Source organism: Molossus molossus, unplaced genomic scaffold, assembly GCF_014108415.1.
Source record: "Molossus molossus isolate mMolMol1 unplaced genomic scaffold, mMolMol1.p scaffold_m16_p_1, whole genome shotgun sequence".
Classification (NCBI taxonomy): Eukaryota; Metazoa; Chordata; class Mammalia; order Chiroptera; family Molossidae; genus Molossus; species Molossus molossus.
In genome coordinates this window covers 186,628,301-186,641,962 of record NW_023425344.1, presented here as the reverse complement: position 1 = coordinate 186,641,962, position 13,662 = coordinate 186,628,301, and the positions used below count along the sequence as shown (strand labels likewise).

At 41.2% G+C, this 13,662-nt stretch overlaps 1 protein-coding gene across 3 annotated transcripts in view; it reads right to left on the bottom strand.

The window, feature by feature from the left end:
• The window catches only part of SLC12A1 (solute carrier family 12 member 1), a 92,102-nt gene that overhangs the window by 59,378 nt on the left and 19,062 nt on the right, over positions 1–13,662 (bottom strand). For 2 of the 3 annotated variants that reach the window (XM_036261163.1, XM_036261147.1), the window contains exons 5-8: positions 11,477–11,616; positions 9,353–9,463; positions 7,426–7,537; positions 5,282–5,409 (exon numbers count right to left, since the gene is read on the bottom strand). In XM_036261163.1, the coding sequence (XP_036117056.1) occupies positions 5,282–5,409; positions 7,426–7,537; positions 9,353–9,463; positions 11,477–11,616 (491 nt within the window). Of the gene's footprint in view, positions 1–5,281; positions 5,410–7,425; positions 7,538–9,352; positions 9,464–11,476; positions 11,617–13,543; positions 13,640–13,662 lie in introns of all 3 variants that reach the window. The other variant, XM_036261155.1, reaches the window with a different exon arrangement.

The window sequence follows — 13,662 nt, the reverse complement described above, 5'->3', positions numbered from 1 at the left end:
CCATGGCTTTGGGTCTCGCCCTAGCTCCTTTCCAGAACCCAGACTCACAGGTCTACCTCCACACCCAGACTTCTCCACTCTGACGTCCTTCTACCACGTCAGCCTCAATGGCCAAATAGGAGCTGTTTTTTCCTCATCGATTACACCATGGCATCAATTCAGTAGGTTGCAACCAGCGTGAAACGAATACAATAGTAGAGAACTGATGTGAAAATAATCAGAAGACGTCATTTGTAGTAAAGAATTGATTGGGGAAAATTTTGTATGTGTATGTTTGGTTGTGATGTATCGTTTTTTAAAAACTGCAAATCGTAGTAAAATAAAACATCCTTTTCATTTCCTCTTCTAAGTCTAACGAAAGCTGACCCTTCTGATCCATTTCCCCTGCCGTAGCCTTAATTCAAGCCTGTCCTCTCTTGTCCAGACTTCTGTGATATCTTCTAATTGATTTTCTGCCTCCAGTCTCCCAACCTACACACTTCCCTCACCCCACCCCCCACTATCTATCCTCACAATCCGCTAGCAGGCTCTCTCTAAAACATATATCTAATCTTGATCTAACCTCCTCAGTGTTTCTAGCTAGTTTCAGGATAATATCCAAACTCTGTTGTCTGTAGTTTAAAGGACCTCTGAGTTCTATTTAAGAGTATACATGAGGGTATGTGCTAAAAGGGAAGCTTAACTGTAAAATCACCAAAGTATTTTTAAATTGAAAGAGAAACCTTTTTACAACAATCCTATGACCACTTGTGCCCTGGAAATCATGATGAGATATCCTCTGTGTTTTCTGTACATGTAAAACCAAAATCAGAGATGTCTCAGTACAGATTGATGGATAAGTAAAAATCTTGACTAATATAGCATCCCTAACCCAATTTAGCATTTATCTTGGGAGAAAGAAATGGTAAGTTTTGCCTTTTTAGACACTAATATGTTTTATTTCTTTGTTTACTCCCAGAGAGCCTGGGACACAGAGAGGGTCCTTTAAAAATACGTTTATTAATATATTGATGAAATGATGTTCTTTGTGTGTCCCATTTCACATGCAAAATAATTCCCATCAGCAGCATCTAGTTCTGTGCCATCTTACATTCCATTCCTTCGGTTCCAAGTGTCCCTCTCTGCTTTGTTCTGTTGATGAACTCCTACTCATCCCTTGAAGTCTGGATTGTGTGTCCCTCCTCTGAAAGCCACACTTACTCCTTTAGAAACAGTAATTATTCCTTCTTTACCTTGCATGTGATCTGTTTTTGTTTCTTACGACTTAATTAGAGCACACCTGTCTCCCCCTTAGACCATGAGCTCCTGGAGGGAAGGACTGAGTTCTTTGCTTCCCCAGTACCTGGTGTAATAGGCACTCAGGAAGCATTGGCTGAGCTGAACTGACTACTTAGCATCTAATACAAAATCATCTCTAAGGAGTCTGAGGAAAGCACAGAATTCTTCCATTCAAATGTCTATTTACAGTTTGTAGAAACTTGAATCAGTGGCATCTGGTACTTTTCCAAATCTGAAAAGCTCAACATCCATAGCTAAATTTCATGAAGCAGTGATACTTACTACTTGAATCATTTTGAACAACTTTATTTTTCTGAGCCTTAGCCTAATCTTTTTTTTTAATGCCATATCTCTGCTCAAGAATTTACCGTGGCACTGTGGTCCTTAATAGAACAAACCCTAAAGCCTTTATTCATTCACTCAATAAATATTTATTGAAGCTTTACTAGCTCTGAGGATACAAAATGAACAAAACCAAAGGCAAAGACTCCACTTTCACGGGATTATATTCCAGGGCAAGCACCTCTCACTCAGGTCACCCTAACAGCTGTTTCTCCTTCCCTTATAAGGTTTTCCAGTCTCATGAGTTACTCCAGTTAAACTGTGAGAGATCCTTACTGCTCCTTTTTCCCTTTGCCTGACCGTTCTTTTGTCTTCTCAGCCTGTAGTACATTTTCTCACCAATAGTCAGTACTCTGCCTTTGCTTTCAGTTCACACTCGAGTGTTACTGCTATGAGAAAGTCATCCTTAAATTAAGAATTATTCTTTCATTATTTTTTATCTCACGATTCATTGGGAAGTGCATATGGTTTTCATTTATACATATCTCTTGATGGCTCTTCAAATATTTCTTGTCTTCCAAAGTAGATTATAAATGTATTGAGGTTAAACCTGTATCTTCTACTGTGTGTGTGTTAGATACTATTTATTGTCTCCTAATATTCTTTTTTTTATGTTATTCTTTTTTTTTTTAACTTATCTTTATTGTTGAATGTATTACAGATGTTCCTCCTTTTCCCCCCATTGACCCCTCCTCCACACTCCTACCCCCCTCCTGCCTTCTCCACACTATTGTTTGTGTCCATTCGTTATGCATATATACATATAAGTTCTTTGGTTTATTTCTTCCCAGCCCCAACCCCCCTTCCCTTTGAGGTTTGTCAGTCTAGCAACCACTTTGTACTTCTTAATCCCTTCACCTGTTTCACCTATTCCCCCAACCCCCTCCCATCTGGCAATCAACAAAATGTTCTCTGTATCTATGAGAATGTTTTTATTCTGCATGTTCATTTTGTTTGTAGATTCAATTGTTGTTAGATATGTATTATTGCCATTTTGTTTGTTCATATTTTTTATCTTTTTCTTCAAGAAGACCCTTCAACATTTCATATAATAATGGTTTGGTGGTGATGAACTCCTTTAGCTTTTCCTTGTCTGGGAAACTCTTTATATGGCCATTGATTCTAAATGATAGCTTTTAGGATAGAGTAATCTTGGTTGTAGGTTCTTGCTTTTCATCACTCTGAATATTTCTTGCCACTCCCTTCTGGCATGCAAAGTTTCTTTTGAGAGATCAGCTGACAGCCTTATGGGAACTCCCGTGTAGGTAATTAACTGCTTTTCTTTTGCTGCTTTTAAGATTCTCTCTTGTCTTGAACATTTTGCATTTTGATGATGACGTGTCTTGGTGTGGGCCTCTTGGGATCTATCTTGTTTAGAACTCTCTGTGCTTCCTGGACTTGTATGTCTGTTTCCTTCACCAAGTTAGGGAAGTTTTCTGCCATTATTGCTTCAAATAGGTTTTCGATTTCTTGTTCTCTCTCTTCTCCTTCTGGCACCCCCAAGATGTGAATGTTGGCACACTTGAAGTTGTCCCAGAGGCTCCTTACACTATCCTGATATTTTTGGATTCTTTTTTCTTTTTGCTGTTCTGATTGGGTGTTTTTTGCTTTCTTATATTCCAAATCGATGGTTTGCTTCTTGGCTTTACCTACTCCACTATTGAATTTGTGTAAATTATTCTTTATTTCAGTTAGTCCCTCCTTCATTTCTGACTGGTCCATTTTTATGCTCTTGAGGCCCTAACTAAGTTCACTGAGGTTCTCACTAAGTTCATTGAGCATCCTTATAAGCAGTATTTTGAACTCAGCATCTGTTAGGTTGCTTATCTCCATTTCACTTAGTTCTTTTCCTGGAGTTTTGTTCTGTTCTTTCATTTGGGACCTGTTTCTTTGTCTCCTCATTTTGGCTGCCTCTCTGTGTTTGTTTCTGTGTATTACTTAATGAGAGGAAGTAAGATGCTGAGACCAGATGATGCTTGTTTGAAAGAATGTAGGAAAACCTGAAGCAGGATCCAAGACAGGCCAATCATGGCAACAGTTTGGGTGGGCCTGAATGTTGGGTGGGGTGGGGCCTCAGGGAATCACCAGGGTGGGGCAACCAGTATGAGCCAGGTTGCTGGAGTCCCAGATGTGGCTGCAATCTGCTGCCCCAGGGAAGGGTTCACCAAAGGAACAAAGGTCTCTAACAGCACATCTGTCCAGGAGAAAGCCCCCTCTCCAGTCCTCGCTCCAATACCAAACAGCTCAGTTCTTTCCTGTATGTCTCTGGCACCCCTCAAGCTGCTTTCCCTCTGAGCTTAGAGGGAGCAAGTCTGAGTAAGTCTGTGCGCGGGCCCTTTAAGAGGAGTTGCCTGGGGCTCCAGTCCCCTCAGCCTCCCTGAGCCTCAGTTCCTGCTGGTTTTTCCAGCCAGAAGTTATGGGGATTCTCTTCCTGGCACTGGAACCCTGAGCAGGGTGTCTGGTGTGGGACGGGGACCCCTCAGTCCTCAGGGAGGACCTTCTCAGTTGAGAAGATAAAAATCTTTCTAATTTTTATCCACCACACGTGGGTGTAGGACCAGCCCGTCAGCCTCCGCCCCTCCTACCAGTCTGGATGTGGCTGCTGCTTTAATTCCGTAGTTGTAGGACTTCCATTCAGCTTGATTTCAGGCGGTTTTGAATGATGGTTGTTCTGTAGTTTAGTCGTAACTTTGATGTGGTTGTGGGAGGACGCGATACTGCGCTTACCTCGCTGCCATGTTGACCGGAAGTTGTCTCCTAATATTCTTCCTCACCTTCTTCCTTTTAATATTAGAACATTCTAAAATTGTCTGTAGACACATGGCAGCCCAGCTAGAGACTACATTTCCCAGCCTTCTTTACAACTAGGGAAGGCCTCAGACTAAATTCCTGCCAATGCAATGTCAGCAGAAGTGATACATTGAAGGACCAGAAATTGCTTGTCCTCTACTTCCTTATTCCCCTTCCTATGGACTGGAACGTGGTCTTGAAAATGATCCATCATCTTTGACCTTGCAGAGGGGGCAATCCCCAAGGGAATGGTGAACCAAGGGAGGTCATCTGGGTTCCTGGTCGACCTCTTGGAGCAGCTCTTTCTTACTCCACTGGGTGGCTATGTGCTCAAATTTTTATTCACTAGGAAAACTTCTATCTTGTTTAGGTAAAAATTACCGGTCTTTTATAAAACACACAAACCAATATCCTAATACAATGGTCCTTAGAGTACGTAACATAGAATAATATGAGTGTTAAATAAACACCAATTAAATGAGCAAATGTATCCCTAAATTTAATATCAGCATTCAGCAATTAAGTAATTTGTCTTTTTCCCCCTTAAATGTTCCATGTTTTTACACATTATGTGTTTAAAAGAGAAAGTGGTGATTCTGATATTTTTTTCACTGAACTGTATTTATTTTGTTGAAAATGTGCCACACAGTCATACTCTGTCTTTCTGGCACCACTGAATAAGACTTTCGGAAGGACTGTCGGGAATAGGATAGTTTGGCACTTAAAGATAATTTGCAAATAATCAGAAAACCTTACAGAAATTTTATGGGTTGAACACTGTAGAGAAACACAGTCACTGTCGACAGCTCCTTGTGCTGCCTGCCAACTGCCCCAGCACCTCCCAGGACTACGGAAACAGAAAACAACATACCTCCAAATCTCCCGAGATATTGGCACCCGCAAGAATCCCAGTAGCTGCTGGGAAAAAAATGGCAAAGACAGAGAAGAAACCTTCGCCTTTTGTGAAGCTTGGCCCAAAGTTTTCTGCAAATATTGATGCTGCAACACAAATAATGAGAAAATAATCATGTAGACATTTTTCGTAGAGTAGGAGATAAAGTTGCCTTTGGCTTCTATAGCACTAAATGCAAATGGGTTCCTATAATCTAAATGACATGAACTCAAAGATGTTGATGTACTTCTGATAAACCTCATGTTAATATTTGTCAAAAGTCAAAATACATATCACAAGGTTTCAGATCTCTAGAACAGAGCTCTGAAAATCAATACATTTTGTGCCAACAGAGACCCAGACCATTGGACTTCTTTGAATCTAGAAGATTGGAAAAGGAGGCAAGGGAGAACTCTCCCATGGTTACAAAGATATACTCACAAATATACCACACATATAAGCTGTTCTACACACATACAACTACATTCGCCCATGCATAAATACCTTAATTAACATACAGCTTTTCTATGCCTTTTTAAAATTGCAGAACCTTGCCTGGACAGTGTGGCTCAGTGCATTGAGCATCATCCCATGGACTGACAGGTCCAGTTCGATTCCCAGTCAGGGCACATGCCCAGGTTGTGGGCTCAATCCCCAGTAGAGGGCATGTAGGAGGCAGCCAATTGATATATCTCTCCCACATCGATGTTTCCATCTCTCTCTGTTTCTTTAAAAAATCAAAACATTTAATTGCCCTGGCCAGTTTGGCTCAGCGGTTAGAGCATCAGCCTGTGGTCCCGCGAGACCTGGGTTCGGTTCCCGCTAAGGGCATGTGCCTTGGTTGCAGTTTGTCCCCGGCCCTGGTCGGTCGTGCGGGTGGCAGCCACTCGATGTGTCCCTTTCACATCGATGTTTCTCTCTCTCTCTCTCTCTTCCTCTCTCTCCCTCCCACTCTACTTGAACAAAAAATGTCCTTGGGTGCGGATAAAAAATAAATAAAATAAATAAATAAAAACATTTAAAAAATAAAAATAAAATACAATTGCAGAACCTTGTGGGTGAGGCTACCTTACACTTTTGCTGTTAATATTCTGACCCACTCACTCTTTGCTAAGATTGAGTTTTAAATCCTTATACCAAATTCTCATATTTGGGAGAATATCATGAGGAGCTTTGATCATAAAATAATGCTATCCCCCAGGTTGTCACCAAATCACTTAAATGAAAAGGAAATAATCTAGAAGAAACACAGAAAGGTAAAGGAAGCAAGAGATGGAAGAAAATTGTGGGGGAAAAAATAATCTGGAATAATGCAAAAATAAGGAAAGAAAATTTGTAGCATCAGAAAAGATACAGCAGGAGCTGGAGGAGGGATAAGACTAAAAAGGAAAAGAATGTTGACATGCAAAGCAAAGCAGACAATCTTCACAAAGAAAAAGCAGAAAGAAAGATATAAAAAGGAAATGAATACTGACAACTAAGCACAGGAAGGGAAATCTTTTAAAAATCCCAGCAGTGGATTCCTGAGTATGCTAGAGTGGAGAGCTGGGAAAGGGTGGATTGGTGGAGTAGAATAGGGGAGAGAAGTCAAATCCCATGCTCAGTGGCATCATCGCCTCATGCTACCCTAAACAGTTCCTACATCCTTCATGCTTGACACCCTGACAGTGATCCTTAAGTGGGTAATGCTATTCAAAAGCAAGGTGCACAAAAGCCTAGCAGGAAAAATTGACTCTGTTTGACTTTAGTGCTCCGATGGTTGAACCAATGGTCTGAGATTTCTTCTTTGTACAAGCACTCTGTTTCTACTCTTTTGACAGCAACAAGTTGTCTAGCACTTTAAACACTTTTACATACACTGTCTTATTTGCTTTTTACAAACCCCATCAGGAAGTTATTTATATCACTCACACTGTACCATGAAAATCTGAGACCCAAACATGTTAGGTGAGCCATCTAGTGGGTAAGCAGCAGGGTTGACTTGCTCTGGCTCTCCTGAATCCAACCTCAGGCTCTTCCCTGGATTAAGGGATTCCAAGGCTGGAGTGGGGTTCAGAGGGACGGTGATGGAGGGGAGCAATGAAGAGCCATTTACTGCAGAGCAACTCATCTGTAACACATACCTTGGTAATTAAAGAAACCTTTGGACTTCTTCTCATTGTTGGATGGAATGACTGTTCCAATGAAGAAGTTTGCAATAGCAATAAGAAGAATGATCAGAAGGATCACTTGAGCCTGGAATGGCAAAGTAAAAGGAGGTCAAATTCGATTTATTGAACAACTTTTTACATAATCATAAAAGTTATGTGTCCACGGAAGAAAGACTCTATCTATTATTCCAGTTAAGACTCTACTACCCAGATTACATGGTAAGTGTCATCCGTATAGGATGACATCTCAATAAGCCTTATTTGACTTGAGTATGGACGTTACATTTTCAATGGGAGCATGTGCTTGGGTACTTCAAGGCAACATGACAAGAACACTAAGTACTGGGTAGGTAACTTACGGCAGTGCCCTCAGGAATATAACACTGAGAGAGTGTATTTCCTTTTCAGGCAGGGCACCTTGGGTTCCTCCCATTCCCAGTGCGAATGACTCATAGAATTCCCCTAATGCTTTTGGATGTTGGGCGGCCAGTGTGTGCCCAGCACAAACAGTCTCCAGGCTGACCAGCCAAATGTTCTCTTTACAGCTCTTTATCCATTTCGAGGTATTAATGGTCTTGGCAGTCCCACGGGCTGTTCCCTCTGCGAAGAAGGCATTTCTCTGCAGAACTCTGCCTTTCAGTCTTAGTGAGCTCCTCAGACAGGCCTTTCCCGGCCACTGAACCTGAATGAATAACAGCTGATGTTCACCGAGGGCTCACCCTATAACAGCCGCAGATTTAACTCTGCCAGTGTTCGTTCAGATAAGTAACACCACCGATGACCATATGAAGTAGGTGGTATTGTTATCATTTAAAGAAAGTGAGGCACAGGTGGGTTCAGCAGTTTATTAAAGGTCACATGGCTATAAACTAGATTGGAATCCAGGCATTGTGACAAGAGCTGGAGCTCTAACCTCTACTCATGATGGCCATGAGACCACATTGCCACCCTCAGGGAATAAAGTCAATGAAAGGAGATTCCCCGTTATTTTCTATCTCAGTGGCCTTCATAGTACTTTTACAATTTCCCATTTTATATGTAGTTGTTATCTCCCTGATCATTGCTCACATCCTCATAGACCCGTAGGAACTGTGCCTGTTTTGTTCACAACTGAATATCCAGTGCCTAGCAGAATGCCCAGCACATGTTAGCACTTAATCAATTTCTGTTTAATGTGTGAATGCATAATCCATACGTAAGTGCAATGTGGGAATGTTTTCTATTGCTTTGTGAGGTGGAAGGCTTTGGCGTCTTCCCATTGCCGGTGAGCACTGGAAGTCTAGTTACGCATCTCCAGGTAAATAAGTTCAGTTTCAATGATACCAGTCACTGTGGAGAGTTACAAAGTGTGCAAAAAACACGCTCCCTATCACTTAGAAATTTACTAACTGTTTTACTGCTATTTTAATCTAGGCATCCCCTAGTTGCAAGGCCTATGATGCCCTCTAATTTGCTGCTGAAGTACTGGATTTCAAAGAATGATTGTTTCTGCCTGTGTTACCTTCTCCCCACACGTTGGCCATTTCTTTTGGGTTTTGGCACCGCAGCCTCCTGGAACGGGGTCACCAGGAGTGTGACTGAGAGACACAGGCTGCCAGTATGTACCGTTGCTAAGATCATAGGGGAATCTGCACATGAAGATGGCACCAACCTGGGTGGTTGTGTCGCTGTGATGATAGCATAAAGGACAAAGCACAGGTCTGGTGTCACAGATGAGCTGTGAGTCGTGACCACCTGCACCTCGTGCTTTGAGGGCTCGGTGTCCCACCTAGCGCTAACCTGCAACTTTTCCATAGCAAGTAATAGCAGCAATTCTTTTTAATTGTGAGCTTCCTCTATACCTGTAATTTGTTCAGGGCCTGACCAACAGCTATTGATAACCTCATTTTGTGAAATTCACCTTTGCTTCCCATTCCATTCCAGCTACTGAAATTCCTAAAAGAATCACCACTGTGATTGAGCCTATTATCCGGATATCATTGGTTGGGTCCACCATCATTGAATCACTCTCCTGGAAAAAAAAAATCACAAAAAATGGTTAGAGGTGTGGCTTTTATTTTATTTTGTCTTGTATATTTTATTGTATCATTTAACAGTAAGATGAGATACTGTGCACTAATGGTTGGGGCTATATATAGGATAATAAAAAAATAAAGTGCTCATGAATTTGAGAAGATAAACCTAACGTTATTTTTTCCTATGATAATAGGCCTTTGATAGCCAAGGTTAGGAGTTGCAAATTTTATTTATTTATTTATTTTTATTTTTTATTTTATTTTTTTTATCCTCACCCGAGGACATTTTTCCATTCTTTATTCAGATAGAGTGGGAGGGAGAGAGAGGGAGAGAGAGAGAGAAACATCGACGTGAAAGGGACACATCGAGTGGCTGCCACCCGCGTGACCAACCAGGGCCGGGGACAAACTGCAACCGAGGTACATGCCCTTAGCGGGAACCGAACCGGGGTCTCTCTGGACCGCAGGCTGATGCTTTAACCACTGAGCCTAAATGACCAGGGCAGGAGTTGCAAATTTTAGAGATTCATTCTAATCATAGCTTTGGAAGTTATTACAGCTCTAAGTAAAAGTATGTGTACATACACATATCATGTTTTGTTTTAGGAGAATGACTAGTTATTTTTGTGTGTCAGGGAAATCTTAGAGGAATAAAAATGAGTGGTTTCCAATGTGAATTTTGGAATATAAATGTTATTCAATTAAAGAACAAACAACACAAAGCAGATAATGTATTTCTTGAAGACAGCATACCCTGTAAACATATAAGCCACTCATTTATTCAGGTAAATTTTGAATAGATGTACTGTTACCAATTAAATTCAGTGAATGCTATCACTGCCATAAATAGAGGACTAGACGTTAGTTCACGTACCGGCTAATCCACGTGCACCCATGTGTACCATCTAGATGGGGCATCGGCACCAGGAAATGCCTACTTTTCTGCAGCCAGTTATTCTAATGTTTGAACTTTCTGTTTGGAAATCTATCATCATAATAGTAATACAGTAGTCTCCCCCTAATCCATGGTTTCACTCTCTGTGGTTTCAGTTACCCACAATCAAACATGGTCCAAAAATATTAAATGGGAAATTCCAGAAATAAACAGTTGATAAGCTTTAAATGGGAAGTGTGATAAAATCTCGTGCTCTCCTGCTCTGTCCCACCTTGGATGTGAATCACCCCTTTGTCCAGTGTGTCCATGCTACATGCGCCACCCGCCTGCTTGGCAGCCACTCAGCGGTCCTCTAGGTTATCTGATCAACTCTCATGATATCTTGGTGCTTGTGTTCAAGTAACCTAATTTTACTTAACGGTTTCAAGGTGCAAGACTAGTGATGCTGACCATTTGGACATGCCAAAGAGAAGTCGTAGAGTGAGAGAGAAGTCTTGAGAGAGAGAGAGAGAGACTATATAACTTTTATAATAGCATACGCTTACAATTTTTCTATTTTATTGAGTTATTGTGGTTAAACTCTTGCAGTGTTTAATTTGTAAATTAAACTTTATCATAGTTATGTACAGGAAAAACATAGTATACATGAGGTTCAGTACTATCCACAGTTTCAGGCATCCACTGGACGGCTTAGAACGTATCCTCAGGGAACAGGGTGGGACTACTGTATTGCTGCTGATAACAGTACCTATTATTTATTGGATGGTTTGTATTTTATGCAATATTTCATGTACATTACTTAATTTGATCTGTATCACATTCCTATGAAATGCATAGAGCAGTATTAACCCATATTAAAGATTTGGAAAACAAAGTTAAGATGAACAGAGGAACTGGTCCAAGATCTCTCTCAGCTGGTGAATGTGAGAGCCAGGATTTTAAGCCAGTTCTGATGCCAAACCTAGGGCTCCTTCCACCATACCCAACCTCCACATTCTGCAGAATAAATCTAATTCCTCTCATCTTGCCATAATTGTATGCCCTAGTGCCCTGGAAAAGCAAATTGAGCCAAATTAGCTTGCTTGGCTGAAAAAAAAGAAAAATTTTTGCTTACCTTCAGAAGGTCTACCACAGTCTCAGCAAACCCCACCACGTACATGGCAACCGCCACTGCATTGGCAAAAGCAAAGATCAAGCCTATAGACCCACCGAACTCGGGCCCTAAGCTTCTGGAAATAAGATAGTAGGCCCCACCTGAAACAGAGAGGGACATGCTTTACGTTGAGGAACCACTAAGGGATTTAGTTCATGTGACAAAATAATGTTGAACATCTGAGAACATTTGAAATAGTAATTATTCCAATAAAAAGATGACAATTTTCTAATCTTTTTAGGAATCTTGTGTCACCTTAATGAATAGCTTACGTTTTCCTTGCACTCCTTATATTATCTACAATAGAACTATCCTGACTTCATGAAACCCAACTCATTAAAACCTAATTATACACAAATATTATAAATAAGAATATAGCAAACTTTACCAAAAATGCTTTGTCTTTTGTAAAAATTAATTGGAAAGTTCAAATCAATAATGTAGCTGAGGTAAAATTCTCTATATATGTGACATTTCCAAGAACAGGCAAGGCTAGGCAGAAAATGAAGAGGATGAAGTTTATCACTGTTATTCTAACTCCTTTTCTGTTATAATTTCCTGGTACGTATTTACTGTGTAAAAAAAAGTATCTGTGGTCCAGCCAGTGTGGCTCAGTGGTTGAGCATTGTCCCATGCACTAAGAGGTTGCCGGTTTGATTCCCGCTCAGGGCACATGCCCAGGTTGTGGGCCCAATCCCCAGTGGGGGGCATGCAGGAGGTGGCCAGTGATGTTCTCCCTCATCAATATTTCTATCTCTCTCTCCCTCTCCCTCTCCCATCCTCTTTCTCTCTAATATCAATAAGGAAAAACAATGTATCTGTATAGTGCTGTGTATTATTCACTATAAACCAGACTTAAAAAATATTTTTAGCTCAAGAAGGCATGATTATTGCTAAATACCTATATGTGTATGGAGGTGAGAAATGGGAGGGAAAGTAGAGAGGGTTTGAAGCAATTGCTTCTTCCTGGACCTTGGAAAAAAGGTAGCTCGGTGTGTGGCTGTGTTCCTCTGCGCACATGAAGGCCTGAGCTGGACTAGGTACCTGCTGAGAGGGGACCCAGAGCATCTCAGTGAAGGCAAAAAGACTAGATACTGAGAGGCCTGGGGGACTCGTTGTCACCACAGACCACTTAATTAATCACTTCTATAACAAGCTAGGCCTAGAGGTGGACAGAATTGGTAGGGAAATGACATTGAACAAGCATATCTAAGAACAAAACAAAATGATCTTTTCCTGAAGAGGAATCTCCTCCACCATAGTAACGCCTAAGGGTTAAGGGGTCAAAGTCCTCTCTAAAAATGTAACCTATTGTCTAATTGGCACAAATCCCTACTATCACCTTTGTCCAGATTACACTGAATGAATTGGCTAGCCGGTTACTTAGGCTTGATCAAAACGGGAGCCAGGCAGAAGTTGCGAGGAGAGGTATGTTGGGGGTAGAATGGTGTTTTAGAAGCTGGGGTGGGGAGATTTGGATAAGGCACCCAAGTGGAAACCCTGAAGAATAAAAGCAGAGTAAAAGGGGGAAGAAAGGAAGTTAGGACATCGATGAACTCTAGCTACTTCATTTTCTGCGTAGGTCTGCTTGTTCCTAGATACTTTGGAAAAAAAAAAACTTTTGTTTTATTTGTTTTTCTTTTGTTTGTAAAGATCTTCTCGTGGCTGCTGGCCACTGGAAGCAGAGTGTTGGGGTGAATCTGAGGGGAAATTTCAGCAGTGGCAGCTGGGGCACTGGGGGCCGGGGAGAGAGCCAGCAGGGCTCATCCAAGGCACCAAGAAACGCTTTCCTTCTAGACACTGGTCACTCTCTACGCTATTACCATGCTTCATCACTGGAAATAAGCTGAAGAAGTCTTTTCTGGAGATCTCTTAATAGGAGAAGAATTTTGCCTTACTCCTTACATCTGGGGGTTATTTTGTTTTCTTCTAAGGCTTTGGAGACTAATTATCAATATACAACTTAAACCAACCCTAGGCATTACTACACAGTCAAGGGTGCGGTCATAAGTAGACAAATTGGCTTACCTCCTCTTACTACTCCATTAGTGCAAATGGCAGACATAGAAATACCTGTGAGTGTTGTCACCACCACACTCAGGCCAATGATGATGACTCCAAGACCTGCAAAATCCCCCGAGAAAAGG